The sequence below is a fragment of the Mastigoproctus giganteus genome, chromosome 1, assembly GCF_048544385.1.
Source record: "Mastigoproctus giganteus isolate SK-2022 chromosome 1, ASM4854438v1, whole genome shotgun sequence".
Lineage (NCBI taxonomy): Eukaryota > Metazoa > Arthropoda > Arachnida > Uropygi > Thelyphonidae > Mastigoproctus > Mastigoproctus giganteus.
In genome coordinates this window covers 36,048,644-36,070,975 of record NC_143575.1, presented here as the reverse complement: position 1 = coordinate 36,070,975, position 22,332 = coordinate 36,048,644, and the positions used below count along the sequence as shown (strand labels likewise).

Below are 22,332 nucleotides of genomic sequence, written 5' to 3'. Positions count from 1 at the left end.
AGCGGAAGAATTAATACGTACTGTAATATGTACATACTAACTAGTTGACATTTCTGTTCACTGACATTTGTCGGTGGGGGTTAAAATTTAAAACAGTAAAAAGATAAGCAATCAATAACAAAGAACATGGCACACACAAATTGCAAGTAACACAACACGCTCAAGTGAGAATGGAGTAACAAGTTACGAAGCTTTAAAAATAGGAATGAAGAGAAGATTCTGAAATTTAATTTTTTTATGTGATTGAACATTCCATGGAAGTGTAAACACATTTCACCATAATAACCCACATAATTCCAGCTGTCGGTATTATTGCAAATTCAATAAGATCGAGTTTACTATCCATTTATGATAGATTGCACTAACAGAAAACCCCAATAAACATGTGTCTGCTAATTTTTTTTTTTCTTTGTTTCATGGTTGTGACCTCCAGAAATCCGACTGAACTATGTGGTACGGTCGGAGACAATCGTAGGGTAATCTCGAGTGCTGCCGTCTCCTGCCCCAGTTAAATGGTATGTTGTCCCAATTAAGCGAAGTAAACCCTGGCTATTTTCTCGATTGGGTTCTGTTTTTTCAGATTTGCCCCAGATAAATGGCTGCCCTGATTAACCGGTGGCCCAAATAACTGGAATATACTGTATAAGAAAGATTGGATCTCGCCATGATGTTTATTACAACTTCAAAAATCATCAGTCGTACTGCATGATGGAAGAGATGGGGTAGGGTTGACCAGAACTTAGCTCTGGAGACTAAACATGGCACCCATCACTTCAAGCCTCCAATAAGCAAAGTGGTGGCATTACACCGGTTGATGAGAGTCATCTACCCTCTAGTATAGCCTGGTAACACAGAGGGGCGGCATTCCTCCATGTGGTGTGGATGCCACATCTCGCCCTCTGTTTACTTTGGTAAGCAGGGGTCGAGGTGTGGGTGACCACCCAGGTGGTCACCCACAGTGTGCTTGTGCATGGAGGTTATACCCAGGATTACTAACAGTCCCACCATCGTGAAGGTGCAAGCAGAGGATTTGGCTGTCACAGACTAGCGAAATTGGGTCCACTTGACTTGAATGTCACCCGAATATCAGTTCCATCAGTGTTTTAGACTCCCAGGTAGCAAGTACAGCTTGTCTAGCCTATCTGAGAGAATGTCTGTGACAACATGAAGGACCAAAATATTAAAGTATTAAAGTTATCACAGTGTATTAAAGTACAGAGTTTAGCAGTGTATCAAAGGATGTGCTAGAGGCCACTCATCCATTGGCACCTGCCCTTAGGTCAGCTCAGTATAAGATGATATTAACTCAAATTTTATGTTCCACAAAAACTGTCTTGTGACTGTTTTAGTGGAATAATTGGGTATAGCTTTATTCGCTATGTAGCAATGAGCAAACTAAGTTTACTGCTTAGTACATCAATCTTATATTGTGGAGGCACATCATCGTAAGTTTCCACAGTATTGCACTATAGTGTAATACTAAGTGAACACAGTGGTGATTGAGTGGGACCCCACGTAAGAAGATTGAGTTTGAACCATACTTTACCGCAAACAAATGCATGGCCTATTATACTACAGCCAAAAAGATATCTGCCTGCCATTTAACTTATATCCACTCACAATGAGTATGTAAATTCTTTTGGTCTAGGCCTTTCTGAGAATAAGTGGAAATTTATTTAAAAGGAAAGGAATGAACAATGATGAGTGAAGCAACTTCATTAAAATTTAATATGTTATGAGAATTTTTTTAAAAATTTTCTTTGTCATTACGTGCCAATTCAAGTTATATTCAGAACAAACTTTCTAAAATTTTTTTAATGTCATTTTTCATTTATGCTCTTAAATTTGGATTTGTCTCTTTTATAGTTATAAGAAGCAGTTCATTTGATGGATAAATGTAATTCATATAAGTTAATATTTTAAGTAAATATAATATGTTAATATTTTATTACTTTTTTTTTTTCAGAAGCGAGGCAAAGGACAAATGCTTTTAGAACTAGTCTTCCAACATTTGGAGCTCATTGAGAAAGATTATTTTGGGTTACAGTTTTCTGAAATTGATTCTACTCCTGATGCAATGGTAAGCTAAATATATTTATAAACCTTTCTTCACCCTCAAATAAGTTTATTAGAAAGAGGAAGGATTAACAGTGCAAGGATTTCAATTATTTATATTTACAGTGTGCTGCATTTGTTATGCATTTTTGAAGGACTCTTCAAAGTGATATTTTATGCTTTTTGAGTTTGCCATCTCTTCTACTGGCTGGGGTGCAATCAAAAAAGTCTCTAAACTTTTTAAATATAAATGGAAATAAACTAACAGAATATTCCATAAACCTGCTGAGATAGTTCCGTTTCTTTTAACGTTGTCAGTTAAAAAACTTAGAACTGAGTGCCAAGCCTAAACAAAATATTGAGCTGAACCTAAATTCTACTAAAATTTGAAATATAATTTTGTCTGCCAGATCCCATTTTGAATGAAGGGGAATTTAGGTTCAGCTCACTGTTTTGTTTAGACTTTTCGTGTATAGTTCTACAGGGTTTATTGTAGCTAGCAAAAAGAAACGAAGTTATTTTTGGAGGTTCGTAGAACACTGTAAGTGAAGTCCTTGTATTTTTAAGATGTTTATATACTCTTTGCTTGTGCCTTAAGCCAGTAGAGGGGATAGTCATATCAGCAAGAATGAAGTGCCACTTCAAAGGTGCCTTCAAAAATCCATAATAAGGAATACAGTACAGTGTTAATAAAAATTAGTAAATTTGTCAAAAATACATTTATATAATTCTTTCCATCCTGAATTAATTTATTATTATAATTGTGCCCTTTCATCACAGGACTTCTAATTCCAAGCATAATTATTTCAATGTTCAGAATGACTGATTATAAAGTTACAGTTCTCTGTTTATAAATGATTAGTATGGTAATAATTATAGAGAAAAAAATATTTTTAAGATACATTCAATATAAGTATCTGTGGGAGCTTATCTGTAATTTCATTGTTTCACTAAGAGCATAACGTTTTCCTTGTAACTGCTGATGGTCTGCTGTAATTCACTGTAAAACTGGAATCACTAATCCTTCATTGCTTCTTTTAGTGCATCTGAAAATATGGAAATTGCTGGGGGTGAGATCAGAGCTGTAAGGGAAATATTCCAGTTCCTCACATTATATTCCACATGACACAGTCTTTAAATAGGTGTGCTGTGGTTGCCTTGGAAATGCATGAATTACTGTGCATCCTGCAATGAATCCCTGCCAGTTGATAGTTCCCTGAACAGCTTGCTAGTCCTGGCTCTTATGCATTATACTTGTGATCTCTCACAGATTACGCAAATTGTCTGCCATCAAGATAATACATTACTTGACTGGCACTACTGATGGATGTATGGTGTGGCTATCAATCTTTTCAAATCCACGTTCCAATTGGGTCTCTGTTGAATCTAATATACTATTGATCTTATATATTTAACATGCGGCACAATTAATTTATATTGCTGTATTACTATTGCTATTATGTATATCACTTTATTATTATTGCATAGAGCCTGCCTTTTATAAATCATATGGCATTTGTAAATTTTGTATGTCCATGAGTAAACTTGTCAAAGCAGTGCATTTCCCCTTGTTAACTGTTTGGAGAAGTTGAGTTTTATTGGGATGTTTTACTTTTGCATGGCAGTGAAACTTACAGCCTATTTGCAGGAATTCCCTGCAAGAACTTAGATGGTACTCCATAGTAACTAACATTTGGTTTGCTTCAGCACTACAACCCTGGCTATCTTTATGGGAAATTGCCTTAGTAATTAACTGAATTTCTTGCAGTTGCATTTCTTGAGTGCTTTGCATATCACTCACTAGGACATTTTTCTGACAACTGCTTTGGTGGTCATGGGAAAAAAAAATTACATTCTAGACTAGGGGTAACTAATTAATTTGGTTTTCAGCCTATATTAGGAAAAAACCCCCAAAAGTCATCATAGCCTTTATCCCTTAATAGCATAAAACAAGAATTATAATAACATAGTTTCATTCCCTTTCAGTAATTATTATGGAATGCTTAGAAATAATATTTATAATTATATTGAAAATGTATACATTAATGAGATAAATTAAATAACTTGTGTTTTTTACTAAAAAAGTATCACACATAAATACATACGTACATACATGAAACACAAAGAACCGCATCTGTCAGCTGACTGTGTTAGACTTAGTGGGTAGATATAGTTAAGAGGTTATAATTGATTCATTTGATTGTCAAATCATTCAATTATACTCATAATTTGAATGATTAATAGTTAGTAAATTTACTTTTATCAACATCACAAATATCATACCACAAAATTAAGTATTACTGTTCATAGAATGTCATTTAAATGTTTGGAAGATAATCATTTTCTTTGTTTGCTTATTATTTTCCTGGATTTGGAGAAAACCTGTTTGGAAGGAACTGATGTTGCTGGAACAGAGAATTTCGGTTAGTAACGATTATCCTCTTGCTAAGGACATTCTGAATGATTAGTAGATTATTCTGTTGCTAATGACATTCCAAATGATTGTTAGTATTTGTTACTGTTCTTTTAGGGATAATTTTGTTCATTCAAATTCAAAATTGGATTTTTAATCACTTATCACTTACCATTTACATATCAAATATAATGTTATTAAAGAAAGTCATCGTGAGTGTATCACTGGTCAACATTTTTGTTTCCCTTAAATTCTTTGACATATCTGATAAGGTTTTTTTTTGTTGTTGTTGTTTTTGTGAATTCAAATGTGGAAGAAAAAATTTCCAGCACCCACAGTTTTTGAGAAATTTCTAGCTTTGTTCATAAAAATATAGAATTACAAATTTAAATATTACTTTTAAAAAAGCATATTGTTTTAATGTTTGGAAGATAATACAATGTAGCAAATTTTCAAACACGTTCTGTTTATTTGCATTTCTTTTCTTTGTGAATTTAGGTAACATCAGTGGTTTACCCAGAATGAAAGTAAATTTAATATTTAGTAATACTATGTCAGATTTATTCATAGTTTCACCCTGCAGTCATGGTGCCCCTAATTGTTACAAATATGGCATTACACTTGACAGATGTAAATTTTCTTTTTAATTTATGGAAAAAAGTGTATAGGTTTTTTGAAATCTGCTTGAAGTATGTCAATATTTCATCTTTTCCTAATGGATTTCAATGCTTAATATAAATTGTATGTATAAATACTTACTGTATGCATTTTTTTAGTTTTTAAACAAACATTAAATATTTGAAAGATGCTGTGTTTTTATACCTTTTATTTAAAAAAAATATATATATATTAATTCTGTTGAAAATTAAAAAAGAATATTATAAGCATAAAATATGAAAATGAAGCTGTTAACCTCTTCCATTTTTCAGTTTTAAATTTAACACATCATTAAATGTGTGAAATTTGAAATGTGCACATGTGCATATTTCTGTTTATTCTATGTATAAATAGTTTTAAAAAAAATTAAAGATATTAGATGCTATTATTCACTTCATTTTCAAATTTGGTATGGTATGAAGTGTGCAAAATTTGAATATTATGCATGTCACTAACTCTCTATCCTGAGTGATTATTGATTTCCATGTTTCCATGTTTATTATTTAAAAATAATAATAAAAAATATTTCAAATAAATCTTTCAAAAAAATGCAGTCTATGACCATTAGAAACAATTAATAATTGTTAGATGTGGAAGAGTTTTTTATAAATAACTTAAAACTAGAAACAACACATAATTTTAAGCTTTGTAGTTTCAGTTTTCCCCACTAGCATTTCCACGATTTAAAAGAACAAAAGTGGTGGGGGCTGCACCTCCTGGATGCAATCATGCCATAACTCTAGGAAAACAATAAATAAAAATTTAAAATCATATCAAATAAAGTTTTCTATATTTAGGAAGATGCAGAAAATCACAGAATTTTATCTTTCCCCAAATTAATGTGAAAGATAAAATTCTGAGGTCACAAATAAAATAACGAACTCACATTAATTGATGAGATCAATTAATGTGAGCTCATTATTTTTGAATTTTGGCACTACACCTGTCACAGGTGTAACCCCACAGCTATAAGGTTAACTTTTGTACAGAATAGAGTATTAATCTTGCTACAAGTAAAAAACATACTAAATATCACAAATTAAAGAGTAGAAACCGTCTTCTAGTTATTAAAAAAAAAATTCCTGAAAATGTATATATGAATGGCTTTGTTTTCTGTGGTCAGCACGATCAACCCGTACCGAGAACCAGATGTAGTTGCCCATTGTGGCTTTACGCCACCTTTTGTGTACCTCTTCTCCATTGACTGTATGCCTTAGTGGAGTATCTCTCCATGATCTTCACTGACAAATCCTCAAATTTGTGTGAAAAAATCCACACGTGAGAGCAAGTAATGGTGCTTGATTCTGCATCATATTTTTCCATAATTTTCATTAAACTTGCCCAACTAGTCCTTTGTAATTTTCACAGATTTTCTTAATGCTTGGCAGTCATTTCACTACAAGGTGAAATGTGGCTGCCAGCCGTTTTGCTCAGCATCAGTCATTTTGTCTTTCAGTTCTGTGAAGCCAACATCTGCTTAACTTGTGCACAAGTAAATATGCCACCTTTCACTTTTGCATCAGATAGTTTTGGAAACATAGATTGTATATACTGGAAGGTATTGTCTTGAGGATACAATGCTTTAACATATTGTTTGACCAGTACCAGTTTGACATGAAGTGGTGGAAGCAAACTTTGTTTCTTGGAGCCAAGGGATTGTTTACTACATTATGTTTACCAGGCTGCAGCTGAGGTCCAGCAGACCTTGAGGCTGTTGCAGACATTTTCTCAGGTGTTACCAGCTAGTGGACTTCATAGGCTGGAATTTTAGAATTTTACCCAGGCTGGTCCGAAGACAGTTCTACCTGGCCCTCACCTGAGCCAGACCAAAGCATGAACACCAGGCCTACATAAGCCCGTCCGGATGTCTTAACTTGACTATCAAGTGGTGTACCTTTCCATACAAACTTCCAATTTTGTTAGGATTTTTTTCTATATCAGAGCTGTATCATATGATTAATCAAGTGATTTTTAACTCCCCCATTGTTTGTTCTAAGAAGTCATAGCATTTCCTACCCTCACTTTTTTAATGCATTGTTTGAATGTAGAAGCTGCTGATTTTACTGGTTTTTATTCAATCAAGCTAAATAAAACATGCGCTGAATATAGAGGAAATGAGGAATTGTTTTTGCAACGAAATGCGATCAAGTTGATTGCCATATGCATGAAATGAGGGTATCATAACATTACAGAAAAAAGTTAGAAAGTTAGTGTGGTGATAATGCCTTCCTTTCCTCTCAGTTGTATTCAGGTGCAGACTGGCTAGGGGCACAGAGTGCTGTGGTGTCCTGGACCTTCAAATTGTTGGGCATCCATTTAGATGCCGAGCTTAACTAAAGGATTTTAAGAATTACATTGATATCATGGCTTAATTTCATTATAAAGATATTTTAAAATTCTTTTAAATATTTTTCTCTTATAAAAGAGAATCATGGTTAATTATGCTTTTTGAAGGGTCTCCTTTCCCATCTGTAAGACTTCATTCCTGAAAAAAAAGTCCAGTCTGCTCCTGGATATTTTTTTATTGAAGCAGAGCTTCCATATGTACAGGCAGCAATGCACATTATGTGCCAACCCTACAGTTTCCTAAACTGTGGCCTGAAACTATGTACCGAGCCTTAGAAAAGAAAACACAAGTCCTCAAATTATGCAAAAAATATTGCATTATCTTCTTATTATTGCACACCGTTCATGAATGCTGCACGACATGACTAAGAAGCCAATTTGGGACTTTTACTTTGTTACACAGCAGATATTTTTTATTTTTATTGATGATTTTAAATTTTGCCAGCCTGTGTTGAGCATTCAGCCCACCTGGGTTTGCCGAAATGGTCTTTCCTCCCCTGAAAATAGCTCATGTCAGGCCAATAAAAATTACACTACTCTGCAAGGTTTTTGATGTTTGTAGACTAACAGATGTTTTCAATTTAGTTTTTTTAAGCTGATTTCAGAAATGTTATTAATTTTTTTCTATCACATACCATTTTTTCACAAATCACTTAATTTGATGTCACAAGTTGCATTATTGACTGTATTAAGTTAGGAGTATGTATGAGTTAGTAGTTGTGTTGAAGCATTGAGAGTGTGGAAAAATGAAGGTTATGCCATTTGCAATTTACATGATTTGGCCGGAGCCTGTGGAAAAATGGTAAAAAGAAGACTATGCCATTTGCAATTCACATGATTTGGCAGGAGCCTACAAACCACTGTAATGACTGTTACTTTTGCTTAATTAATGTAGAGCTATACAATGCAAAGAGTAAGAAGGACATTGTGTATCCTAATATGCCATTAGACCAGTCCCACATGGAGATAACTTGCTAATTCCATTCCCTCCACTTATATTGAAGAATGTAGCAGCAGAGAGTGCTGAAAGTGAAGCTTCTGAAGATGAAACTGAAGTTTACATGTCTAGAGACATTGACTCCAGCAAGGAGTATCACTGTGATGTCAAGATCAACTTTAACTGAAATTTTTAATCATTAGCTTCTGATATAAATTTGGTATGTAATGTAAAACATCATCATCTGTCGTATTAATTATAAAGTACACACATATATAAATGTGTGTTAATATTATTGTTATAAGATTAAATAAAATAAAATTTTATTTATAAAATATATTTATTTATGAAAATTATGTATATATTGATTTATTTTTTAAAATTTTATAGATTTGTTTTTTATAATATTAGTTATTTTTATATGCATTTATATTTTGGGCTGTAAAAAGAGGTACTACTAAAAACCTGGCCTCAGACATGCAAGCCTTGGAAAACTCTGGCCTATCAGATTAGATGTCACATGCATCCTGTATTGTACAAAAGAATAATAAGGATGAAATGTCATATTGATTGGGTCAACAGAAGCCTGCTTATAATAATACTGTACTTTCTCTAGTGCCAATTGGGTATTCCTAGCCCATGTGTTGTTCTCAGTTGCAGCACCAACAGTGCTAGATAACTTCATGTTCTCTGTTTTCTCTATCATGAGATAGAGAAATATTTCAATTAATGTTTAATAAAATTTAAACCTAAATATTACCTGACTGTACCTGAACCTGAATTTTATTGTGTCACTTGGTCCATCCTGAGCCTGATTATGAATTTTGCTACCAGGCCCAAACCCAGCCCAAGGACCAGCTTGGTCTTAAGCCCCAGGGCCATGAGTGGTCTGTGTAGACCTCTATGACAAGATAGACTTGCTGCCTGAAAGTCTGAAATGCTGATAGAACTAATATTTAGGTGACACTTGAGTTAAGTGGACCGAATTTCAGCGAAGTCTGGTTGTTCTGTGACAACCAAATCCTCTGTTTGCACCTTCACAATGGTGGGAATGTTAAAGTAACTCTGGGTGTAACCTCCATGTGTAAGTCCTGAAATACAGCACATATATACTGAAGGTGACTACCCAGTTGTTGTTGTTGTTATTTGGTTTTTAGAAGCATTAGCAATTAAGGCCATATTGCTTCGGGGATATGTGGTGGTGGTCATTCTCTGACCTTCCTGCATCCTCCATATTTGGTGGTCGTGGGCTTGAACTGTGGTCTAATCAAGAAGCGTGTGCTATGCACTGCTGCTCCTGCCCACCTGGCTACGGAGGCGCCAACACCCAGTTGTAAACCAACGTAAGCAGCAATTGAGGTGTGGTGCCCACACCACACAGACGAATACCAGGCAATACTAAGTATTAGATGACCCTTATCAACTGGTGCAGTACTACAACTTTGCTTATTGGTGGCTTGAAGGTGTGAGTTGGCACTGTGTTGCTTTGAATTGGCACTTTTGGACAAACAGAAGAACTGAATGATCTCTACATGTGGTTGACCCAGCTTCATCCTTCCAGTGGTTCTTTGTCATTGATTATCATCTAAATCAGGGGTCAACAAACTTCTTTCATGACTGGCCAGATAACCGAGAGATTGATGAGTGCAGGCCGTATAATAATTTTCTTCAATGTGTACAATTCAGTAAATACAACAAAAATGAAGACAACGAATATATTTATTTACCAATACACAAAATATGCAAAAATAAAGAATATATAGAAAAATAAAGATAACAAATATATTTATTTATCAAAAACTTATCAAGGAAGACGACATCAGGAATAAGATAAGTAGAAAAGATAAATGTGATTTATGGAACTGGCATTTAGCTTTTAAAATATCATCAATGTTTGCTTTTGAATTGCTACACCCAACCAAGAGAATTGCCTTTAAATTACAAATAATTACAATATATTTTAGAAATTTTGATCATTTGTGGCGGGGCGGCGGGCCGGATGAACAGACTACGCGGGCCGTAGTTTGGTTACCCCTGATCTAGATGATACTCTTTGGGGGGGGGGGGAGGAACCATGCCACCATCCAGATATGCTGTCTGAAAAACACCATTTAAGCCTGTTCTTAGAAAGATCCGAAATTTGAATGCTTTATGCAAATTTTATGTATATTTTTGGAAAGAGCACATGAAAATTTGTGTGATATATGACAGAATTCTCTTCTTTTGCACATTATTGTTTTGTCTAAAATTATATAAAATGTGCAGCTTCCTTAACTTTGATACAGGAGTGTCTCTTTCATTTCCTCCATGACAGTATTGTTGTTTTACCACTTGTCATCCATTTGGAGAGGTCTGAGTTTGATTCCCATGAACAACTGCAGGAATTTCTAAAGTCCTCTTTAATTGAGGCTTTAGTTAGCCAGTCTGAGGCAGAAAGAGTAGGGTACCTCCCATCAGGTTTTTCAAGCCACACAACATGCAAATCAGTTCACGAACAAAAGACATTTCTACAGACATAATATGCAATGGCACAATATGAACTAAGTCACTGATTGCCTTAACCCCAGCAACAACAGTATATTTCATTCATATAAATTAAATCCTCCAAACTGCTTATTAAAAAAAAAAAAAAAAACTTATAGTTACCATCTGTGAGTAAGAGAACTATGTGGTATACTGTACTGACAATTCTAGTGGGGATAATGATAGAGGAGAAGGCACTTTTACACATAAGCTTTTATGTGTAGACTATTAAAGTAATGCACTGTATAATGCTTGGAAATGATTGAGTTATAGAAGAACCTTTTTTCTAATAATTTTATGAACAGTGAAAATTGGAATACTGCCATTATTTATTTAGTTTCCCAGAATTTTTCTGTATTTCTTTATAAGGCAATGTGTAATTTATATATATATATTGTATAACAAGAGCTTTATAGATAATTATAATCATTTTATTAACTAATTGTGTTTAATAACTTATGGTTGTAGTTGAATTGAATTTTAAATGCATTAAATAGTATGCTGCACTAATGATAAAGTCCAGGTTTCATAATGCAAAGTTATCCAATTAAAATGTATTCCAGTTTGCAATTATGCAATTAAAATATACCCTAGTTTGAAATAAACAGAATTTTATTAAAAACTATTAATTAATTAATGAAAACTGTTATAGAATGTGCCGGAAACATCCATCTTGTTTGTGTAGACATGCATTGACTGTTAAATGCAGGATATTTATTGCCAAATGTCTTTTAGCATTGCAAAAAAAAATTTGGTTGCAAGATGATAATTTTCTAAATAAATGCATTTTCTTCTTGGGGAAACCCATATTTTACACAAGTAATAAATAAATGCTGTACTTCTAAAGAACTACTATATCTACAGTGCAACTGCCTTCTGCAACCTCTTTAAGAATATCTTACTTCCCATCCAATGATTCATGTTTTGTTGCCATAATTATCTAAGTACATACCATTAATCAGTGGGTTGTGCAATAAATGGATAACCCCATATTTTGAATATAAAAGTAATTATAAATTTTCTTTATGTTAAATATTTTCTCTAAGGTTGATATAGATTAATTTATATTGATTTTACAGAGGTGGCTTGATCCATCAAAGTCAGTCCGAAAACAAATGAAGCGTAAGTAATTCAATAGTCTTTACTGCCTTTCTTTTCTTATGAAACCAACTTAAATAATTTTAGAACAATCACATTTGATATGGAAGAATATTAATATTACTCTTTGAAATATTCTATTTTTCATTGTTTATAATATTGTTGATTTCTGGGGGAAAATTGCCTAGGGCTCGTGTGTTTGTGGTTTCATCACACTTTCAAAGATGGGATAACTTTTGCCAGTATGAATATATTGTATAAGAGTGAGCCAAAAAGTAATGCCTCTTATTATATAACTTTTGAAAGAACAGTGATAAAAAGAAAAAATTTACTTTTTGATCAAAAAAGTTGTCTTTAATTTGATGTATAATTTTTCTACATATGTCCTACCTTAACTCAGTACATTTTGTCCACTGCATAACAAACTCTTTTTATGCTGTTCAAGTAAAATTCTTATGGCTGAAAGGTGAAGAATTTCTTCATGGGTTCTTAACTTCTTCACTAGAGGCATATATTTTGCCTTAGAAATGTTAATAAAGATTTTGGAAGAAAAATGCCTGGGGCTAAATCCAACTATGGCAGAATGTGAAACAATTTCAGATCTAGTAATGAAATTCTTGCCAGAGTTGAATGGCTTTGGTGAAGTTGCATGTTAGCATGTTGAAGCAACATGATTTTGTTTTGATTCTTTTTTTGAGGGGGGAAAAAAATGGTTTTCAACATTTTAGGCAGTTAGAAATTCAATAACTGCACATTGTTTTAAATGCATGTTCAAAGTTGCTTCCATATGCGGTGTAACTTATAAATGAGTAACTCCACAGAAATGCTACTGTGTATATACTAACCCAGAAATTATTATCTAGTTGAAAAACTTAGCTGAAACCTTTGAAAAACCCAACACTAAGGTTATAAACTAAGAGGTGTTACTTTCAGTCCACCCTCATATTTCTACAGTGCTTGTAGTATGGCCCAAGAAAGAAAACATAAGAACTACTATCTTGTAGCAATAGTGATAGTGTCATAGATTCAATAGTGAAAATGACTCTTAGCTCCAACAATTACTGTAATAATATAAATTTTATAAGTAATGTTCCTGTTTTTAAAAACTTCATACTGTGAATTTAGGTGGCTTGTTGGAGTTCCAGTGATCCTTTTTCTTATTCACCAGGCCTAAAAATCTCAATGGCAAAGTGGAATAAACCTGTTGATTATTTGAAACCCATTTCTCTCTCAAGAAGTATCTAGAATTAGGAATTAGTTTAAGGAAAATATTGGTATGATGTCTGGTATGGATTGTGGTACTTCATGAAGCAGAGATGTGGACATTGAGAATGGAAGATATTGGAACGTTAGAAAGTTTTGAGATGCAGGTATGGAGGATGGAAAAGATAAAGTGGTTTGATGAAGAAAGAAATTAACAGGTTTTGAGAAGGGTGAATGAAAAGAGATGTTTGAAATAATCAGAAGGCAGAAGAGAAATTGGATTACGCATGTGTTAGTACATTGCTCAACAAATTAACAGAACATGTAAAAAACGCAATGTAGTTCTATTCTCCGATGTTCTCGTGGTGTGGTTCTGTTCTCTGATAAGTCACATTTTAGCCTACAAGCGGATTCTATACATTATTCCATCTGGCAACAATGAGGAATGCGGTATCATCCCTCCAACATCTGAGAAAGGAACACTTACGGTCGAGGCAATGTTCTCGTATGGGGCGGAATAATGATCAACGGCTGCATCCCTCTTCATGTTTTCGATAGAAGTACCGTAACTGCACAGAGATACTGAGAATAGAGCCTCAAACCCTATGTGCGAGTTTTTGGGGGTGTGGCCCAGATTCTCTTTTCGTGCATGACAGTCACTACACATAAAGCTCAAGTAGTAGAGGAATATCTTGAAACTGAAGAAATTCCAATGACTGCTGTAGCCAGCACAATCACCAGACTTAAATCCTATCGAACATGTGTGGAATGCTCTTGAGCATCGCATTCATACCTACAACCAACTCCTCAGCCAGTTGGCAAGCTAAGGTCTGTGATGATGGAAGGATGGGATTTATTGCCACAAAATCTTATAGATGCCCTTATATCAAGCATGGGTTCAGTGCTGTCAAGCCTGTTTAGCCATTGAAAGGAATCATATGCTGAACTAATATCATGTGACCATATTTAAGAGCATCTTGTATCGACTTCTGTAACATGACATTTTTATAGTAATTCCTATACAACCCCTATAAATGTGCCTAATGACTGTCTGAAGTTTCTTGCTGTCTTCTCATTTCATCATTATTCGATGGTACAACACCATACCAATTTTGTCCAGCTTTATTGCAAGCTGCACAAGTTACATCACATGTTCTACCTGTTCTGTTAATTTTGTTGAGCACTGTATTAGTCATATAGTGCAAGGAAGCCACATGCTTTTGCTACACCGGCCAAAAAAAAATGTAAAAAGTAGATAAGAAAATATCTATTAGTAGTCTCAGCAAGTGGAAAAATACCATTAACATTCAGCTTACTCAATCAAGTCAAGGCTTTAAACACCTCAATCAGAACTCTCCGCAGGTGCCTGGTCTCGAGATGTGGAAATTTTCAGAGCTGAAGCCCTTCTCGGTAAGAGCACCTTTTGGTTTACTTCAATAATCTGGTTGCCCTTCTTTGATCCCATTCCAGCAGACCTACATCCTTCCTAAAGTGAGGCCTTCAGACCTGTATATAATACTCAAGATGCAGCCTAACCATGGCCTTAGACAAAAGGATAATCACCTCCTTATCCCTGCTAGCAAAGTTTCTGTATATCATTGACAAAACCTCATGAGCTGTCCTGGCAGCATGTCTGCACTGCTCAGAGAATTTCATTTCTGACTGAAAAATTACCACCAGGTCTTTTTCATTCTACACTACCCTGAGTATAGTACCACACAGTTGATAAGTTACTCTGTGGTTACTGCTACCCATGCGCAGTACCTTGCATTTGTCAATTTTAAACTTCAATTGCCATATCTCAGCCCATTGACCCAATTTTTCTAGATCTTGTTGCAATAGCTCATCCTGATGACTGTCATTAACCACCTTGCCAATCTTTGTATCATCTGCAAATTTAGACATTATGCCTGATATACCTTTATCAGTATAAACAACAATGGACTGAGCACTGAACTGTGGGAAACTCCGCTAATAACATTAGCCCACAAAGAGCAGTGCCCATAGAAAACTACTCTCCATCTTCTTCCACTTAACTGTTGCTTTGTCCATAGCAGTAACTTGCCCTTAATGCCACGTTGCTCCAGTTTGTACTGCATTCTTTTATGTGCAACAGTATCAAAAGCATTCCTGAAATCCAAGTATATGATGTCAAAATTATTTTTTGAATCCAGTTCCTTGTTCACTGCATCATAGTAACCTATCAGATTGGTTATACAAGACTGATACTTAATAAATATGTGCTGTGATTGCAGTATAATTGCATGTCTGTCGAAATGATCCTGCATTTCTTCTTTAACCAGTGATTCCATTATTTTCCTTGCAACAGATATTAAGCTAACAGGTCTGTAATTACTCATGTTGCCTTTTGATCCCCTCTATGAATTGTGGCTATACTCACTTTTCCAGCCCATACAAAACCTCCTGTGAATCCAAGGATCCTCTCATTATTACGGCTAAGGGTTTGCTTACCTCCTTTGCTGCCTCCCTTATTGTAATTGGATAGATTCCATCCACTCCTGGTGCCTTTTATATTTAGCTTCAACAATTTCTCTTCCGCTTTCCTTTCACTTATCACAAAGTCAGTTAGCTCATCGTTATAGTTTGATAAACTTTTACAATCCCCTGCCCTAAAGAATTCCTCACGTGTGAATATAGATGCAACGAATGGAAGGATGAAATGGGAGGGGTTTTTTTTTTTTTTTTTTTTTTTTGGCTGATGCTGCATAAGCATGCTTTCTTGCATCGTATGCCTCTACTAATGCTAAAATACCCATTCAATTTGCCCGCAACCTGAGTGGAGTCATCAACAGTTAACTCATAAACATCAAGTCTCCCAATGTGATTCAACCCCTTCCTTCTCCTTTTAATATAAGCATAGAAGTCTTTTCTGTTTTTCTTTGCATTCTTTCGCAGAGACTTCTCATAATCTGCCTTAGCTTGGCTAACCTCCTTTTTGACTTGATTACAGCTAATTTATATCTACCATAGGCTTCTGTATTACCTGATAATTTATATGCATCCCATGTACTTTTCTTCTCTGCCCCATGTCTCAAAAATTCATGTGATATCCATTTATAAGTTACTATTGGTAACATCATCAGTTGGTCCAACTGCATACAATTTAAAAACTGCCTGAGACCTCTTTAGTCACCCTTACTAAAGCAAAAGAAGCAAAATATTGACTGGAACTTGTGGGTTGGTTACTCACAGACTAGCAAGACTTTTGTAGATTTGTTGAGTGACAGATTTCTACAGCAGCATGTTAAGCAACAAGAGGGAGTAATACTCCTTATCTGATTATCAGCAGTGATTATTCATGCATTAAGATGAAGATAAAAGAACCACTAGGTGGCAGTGATCACAATGTATTTAATTGGAATTTACTTAAAGATGTAACTACCATCAAGATTAAAGGGAGAGTTTTTTTTTTGATTTTGTAAAGTTGAATGCACAGTGGTCTCAGACAGTTTTTAAATTGTATACAATGGGACTAACTGATGTTGTTACAATCAGCAAATTCTAAATGGGAAGTGTTCAAGGAATTAATCACAGACTAAAATAGGCTTTTTATACCAATATACTCTTCAAGGTTTGGTCTAAATGGATGTCAGATGAACTGGTGAAACTCATGGCAGAGAAGAAAATGCATATAAATTATCGGGCAATGCAGAAGCCAATGGTAGAAAAGTAGTCTGTAATCAAGTGACAAAGGAGGTCAGGCAAGCAAAGGCAGATTACAAAAAATGTTTAATGAAGGATGCAAAGAAAACCGGCAAGGACTTCTTTACTTGTGTAAACATTAGAAAGAGGGGGATGAATCAGATTGGTTCACTCAATATTGATGGTTTGACTTTGATGATCCTGCTCCAGTTGCTGACAAACCGAATGAGTATTTTACATCTACATTCACACATGAGGAATCCTTTATGGAAGGGGATTGCAGAAGTTTTTCAAACTCTGAGCTAAATGATTTTGTATTAAGTGACAGGAAAGTGGAAGAGAGATTATTGAAGTTAAATATAAGAAAGGCACTTGGGTTGTATGGATCTATCTGATTATATTAAGGAAGGCTACAAAGGAAGTAAGCAAACCCTTACTCATAATTATGAGATAATCCTTGGTTTCAGAGTAGGTCTCCGTGGACTGGATATGTGAAGATGTATCCCCAAATCACAAATGGGGATTAAAGGGTGACACCAGTAATTACAGACCTGTTAGTTTAACTTCTGTTCCGGGAAAAATAATGGAGTCGCTGGTTAAAGAACCATTTCAGGATCATCTAGACAAGACTGCAGTTACAAAGGAACTGAATGAAAAAAATAATTTTGATATCATATACTTGGATTTTAGGAAAGCTTTTGCTACTTTTGCACATGGAAGACTACTTTACAAATTGGAGCAGTATAGCATTACGGGCAAGTTGCTGCTATGGACAAAGGGAAGGTTGAGAGGAAGAAGACAGCTGTCTTCTCCCGCTCAACTTTAGCTGTCCCTCATTATAAATATTTCTCTTCTTTCATGCATATTAATTCTGTTTGACATGTTTTATTTTTACATTTTACATTTTTTTTTTTTCCCTAATTTTTTTAAATTTTAGTGGGTCCTCCTTATTTGTTGTATTTTCGAGTGAAGTTTTATGTTTCCGATCCAAGCAAACTTCATGAAGAATATACGAGGTTGGTAGAAAATGATAATTATAAGTATGACATTAAGTAAGTATTAGTAATTTCATTCTTAAGAATGATATGTATATTATTTACATTGTAGATACTTCTCTTATTTTTGGTAAATCTTTTTAAAGACTTTTTCCTCCAAAGTACTTTCTTTTTATCGAAGTAATTTTATTGAATATTTTTTTATACCGACAAACACTGTGATAGAGAAATTGTAGGCTGCCCTTCTACACCCATATCTGGAATATATACAGGGCTGACTTCCAATGGGGATTTGTCTTGATCTGAACACACATTAAATTTGCTTCAGAAGTGGAAAAAGAGTGCACACTGCAATTTTTAGATGTAGTATAGTACACAGAGAGTTAGATTGGTGGGGGGGTAATAACTGCAGCATACTACTGTAAATTGATATGTGCTACGCAGATGGTGGGTTTGCTCATATATAACAGGGCCTTGTTTCATATTTAATGTGATCTGCTCTCACTTCAGTTGGGTTAAAAATTACAAGAGGAATTGTGTGATGATTAACTGAATCTCCCATTCTAAGCAGTCCTTAACTAATGTAGAAAAAGGCACAGTGTACAAATTTTAAGAAGTGATTCCCACAGAGAATCATTCACATTCTATTTTTCCCAAGTGTGACAGTGTTTTAACAAAATGTTATTCACTAAGACCCCCATATCCGAGGGGTATATGTTCCAAGACCTACTGTGGATGGCTGAAACTGCAGATATAAGCGAACACCTGCTGGCCCCATATATAACATGATTTTCTTGTACATACACATGTATAATAAAGTTTAATTGATAAATTAAAGACACAGTAAGACATTACCAACATTAAATACGGTAATAATAAAGTACAGCAGACTCGATTAACCGGGACACTGCAAGACCCCAAATAAAAAAAAAAAAAAAAACAGAAATCATAAAATTCAAGTGATAACTAGAAAAGGTATAAACAGATATTTTGCAAGTTGTAAATAAGTGACAAGAACCGGTGTTATAAATCATCATTGTGAGATTAGTGTACCTGTTAGCTTGCCACCCCCACTGCTTCACACCTACCGTTCAAAAAAAAAAAAAAAAAAAAGGACCAAATGTTTATTTTCATTTAGTGCGTAGCATCTATTGTTGTATTCCATTGCACCGCAAAAGGACACGTTTCGTTATTTATATCAGGGATGTTGAATTTTTTTTTTTTTTTTTTTTTTTATAGTAACCACTGTATTTATTATTATTATTATTATTTTTTTTTTGTTTAGAAGTCGCGAAAATGATGGGCAAACGTAAGAGTTGTGCTTTCAAATTAAACAAAAACTTGAAATTATCAAAAGTTTGAAAACAGTGCATCTGTTAAATCTCTAAAACTATTATAATGTTGGTGACCAAACCATATGTAACATTGTAAAAAATAAAGGGAAGCATCATATTGGATACGCAAGTAGTACATGTTAAGTTTTTCGGGTTTTTTCTGTGGTTAACCGCGGGTAACTTAATTAGCAGATACGGGAGCACAACTGTATTTTCATGTAGCAATGTGAAAATTACACCAAGATGACATGAATAAAAGTGGTGTAATTTTTAAGATAGTGTAGTTGTACAATGCCATTAGAGAGGCCCCCAATTGGTTAAAATCTAGAATGGGGAAGCAATATTTTTAGCCAACCTGAAGGTGTTGGTGATGGCTATATACACATAGAAAGGGGTACAAAGCATGAAGAGAAAGTTTATTTTATTATTATTATTATTATTATTTTATTATTTTTTTTTTTTTGTTGACAGGGCTAGGGAATGGTGGGAAAGGAGTATGTGTAATAGATATAATGTGTTACTTAATACACTTGATGTTTGAAAGTCTGATTTTAAGATTCTGGAAGCAATGGAACACTATAATCAATTCACAAGAGATGATAAAACATGGTAATTTTTTTGTCTCTTAATGACATTTGTGGTTTTAGAGGTCACAAAAATTACTTATTTTTAGCTAAAAATGTTACAAACTTTGATATTTTTTGGCAGCATCCTTGGAATCATTAAAAATAATGGGATGATTCAAAAGTTTTCAAAGATTATATATGAAATCAGTGTCTCACTTAGCTTTGAGCCCAGTTATTTCAGGCAAGGTGCACAACTGTTTTTTGTTAGCTGTAATGTATGCATAATTTTTGTAAAATATGAGGCAATGCAATTCATGCAGTATTTTCAGAAATTTTGAACTTGCAGCTTAAACTTTAGAAATATGAAAAATTTCCTTATAACTAGCTATATTTCATTACTGTGGGTTGAATAACATGATAAATATGAAAAGAATTAATTTATTCCAAGGATAATGAAATGCATGGATATTTGGTGCAATACAGTGGACATTTGATTATCTGTATAAACTGGTTCTGGACCTCATTTAAATAATTATGCAAGTTTTGTGTAATGCTCATTAGTTGATTGCCAAAGCCTTTCAGTTACAAAAAATTTTTTTAAAAGCTATAAAAATTTATAAAATAAACAAAATTACCCTAAATTTTTTTTTTTTTTTTATCAGTATAGGCCAAAATGTATGTTGTATGTTTGTTTCTGTTATCATTTACCTGAATTTGTAATGTATTGCATTACTTAAATTCTACATCTCCATTTAGATTTAGAGAAGAGGACTAGTGCATGTAAGTATTTTTATATGTATGTGTGTGGAAGGGGGGACAGAATTGTTATCCTGCCTAAACCCCTGACCCTCTTTGTCACTTGATTGCAGATTAGTTTTTACGTTACTGTGCCTCCTGATAATTTATAATCCTCCCATGCATTTTTCTTCTCCATCACTGATCTCATCAGGTTATCTGTCATCCATTTTAGTCTAAACTTTGAACAGTATCTCTTAGTTTGTATGAAAAGCGTGGTAGTTTCTACAGTTATTTCCCTGAATACTCCCCATTCAGAATTGCAGTTGGTAACATTATCACTTGCTTCTATTGAATAGAATTTAAAACCTGTCTAAGACCATTTTGGCCACCTTTATGATAACAAAATTCCTTCCCTTTATTCTTAACAGTAGTTATATTTTTAAGTGAATTCCACATGAGAAAAATTGTGATCACTATCACCTCCTGGATTTTTTACCTGCAGATTCTTAATGCAAAGTGTCACTGCTGGTAATCAGATCAAGAGTATTGCTTTCTTTTGTTGCCTCTCTAACATGCTGGTGTAGAAAGCAGTCATTCACTAATATCAGAAATGTTCTGCTATTGTGTGAGTGAACATCCACCAGTTTCAATCAATATCTGGAAGGTTAAAATCCTCCATTACAAGACATTCTGATTTACTGATCCTTTGGGTTTTTTTTTTTTTTTTTTTTTTATAATTGTTCATTATGCTCATCACAGTCATTTGGCCTATAACATACACCTGCTCTTGTTTGTGTACCCAGTACTTATGTCACACCAAACTGACTTAATATTACATTGACCACCAATATCAACCAGGTGTACTGCCCTAGAATCTCTGCTTCTTAACCATGAGCATTACCCCTTCCCCCATCCTGTCATGTTCCTCCTTTTTGTAAATGTACTTTCCATATTCAAATTCTGCATACCCTATGTGTGAATAGCACCATGTTCCTGATATTCTTACAATGTTCACATTTGATGACCTAACCAATACTTCAAAATTCTCAAATTTATTTACTGTACTCCTGGTATTAGTATTCAATCAAGGGTATGCGAGGCTGCCAACAGACCTTGTAATTCCTCACACTTTGTATTCCTGATATGTCCCGGTAGAAGTGCCACAAAAATTAATTTAACCTTTGCCTATGGCTGCTGTTAAACTATTAGTCTATGTATCTCCCCCAAAGCTAGCAGTTTTTCAACCCACCTAACACTGCCTTGATAACATCAGCAAATATTTTTGCACCACCTATTTATTTAAATGTAATACATTTAAAATCTATTTAAAGGACCATGCTAGGAAAAATTCTACTCCAAAAGCCTTGCACAGAGTTTTGAAGACTGGATTGATTAACAAGACTCTCATCATATATCCCTCTTATTGTGTTTAGGCAGAAATGCACTTTCAAATTTAAATTTAACTTGCAACTTTTTCTCAACTTTGCCCTATGCCTAATAAGTAAACTCTTCAGATCTCGTGTTCAATAATATTTTTAGTGTCAAAGTATATAATAACATTACCTTTCGTGCCCTTAAAAGATAAATGCTTTACAGTTTCATTAACTTTTTCCCCCTGGCAAACATACCCTGGTCCTATTACACCTTTCCTTTCAGTACAATGTATTTCTCTGACAATAATACCAGCTACCTTCTGTGGGACCAATTCTTTCTGCTGTTGGAATTGCCATGACGTTATGTGATGCACAAATTTAGGCTCTGGCACTGAGGAATGCAGCCGATCACTTGAAGAGCCCAATTTTAA

The 22,332-nt window shown here is 34.3% G+C and overlaps 1 protein-coding gene across 1 annotated transcript in view; it reads left to right on the top strand.

The window, feature by feature from the left end:
- Ptpmeg (protein tyrosine phosphatase Meg) overlaps nucleotides 1-22,332 on the top strand; it is a 526,004-nt gene that overhangs the window by 159,489 nt on the left and 344,183 nt on the right. Inside the window, exons 4-6 of the mRNA XM_090379497.1 lie at nucleotides 1,967-2,080; nucleotides 12,011-12,053; nucleotides 17,833-17,911. Coding sequence (XP_090235623.1) covers nucleotides 1,967-2,080; nucleotides 12,011-12,053; nucleotides 17,833-17,911 — 236 coding nt within the window. The remainder of the gene's footprint in view (nucleotides 1-1,966; nucleotides 2,081-12,010; nucleotides 12,054-17,832; nucleotides 17,912-22,332) is intronic.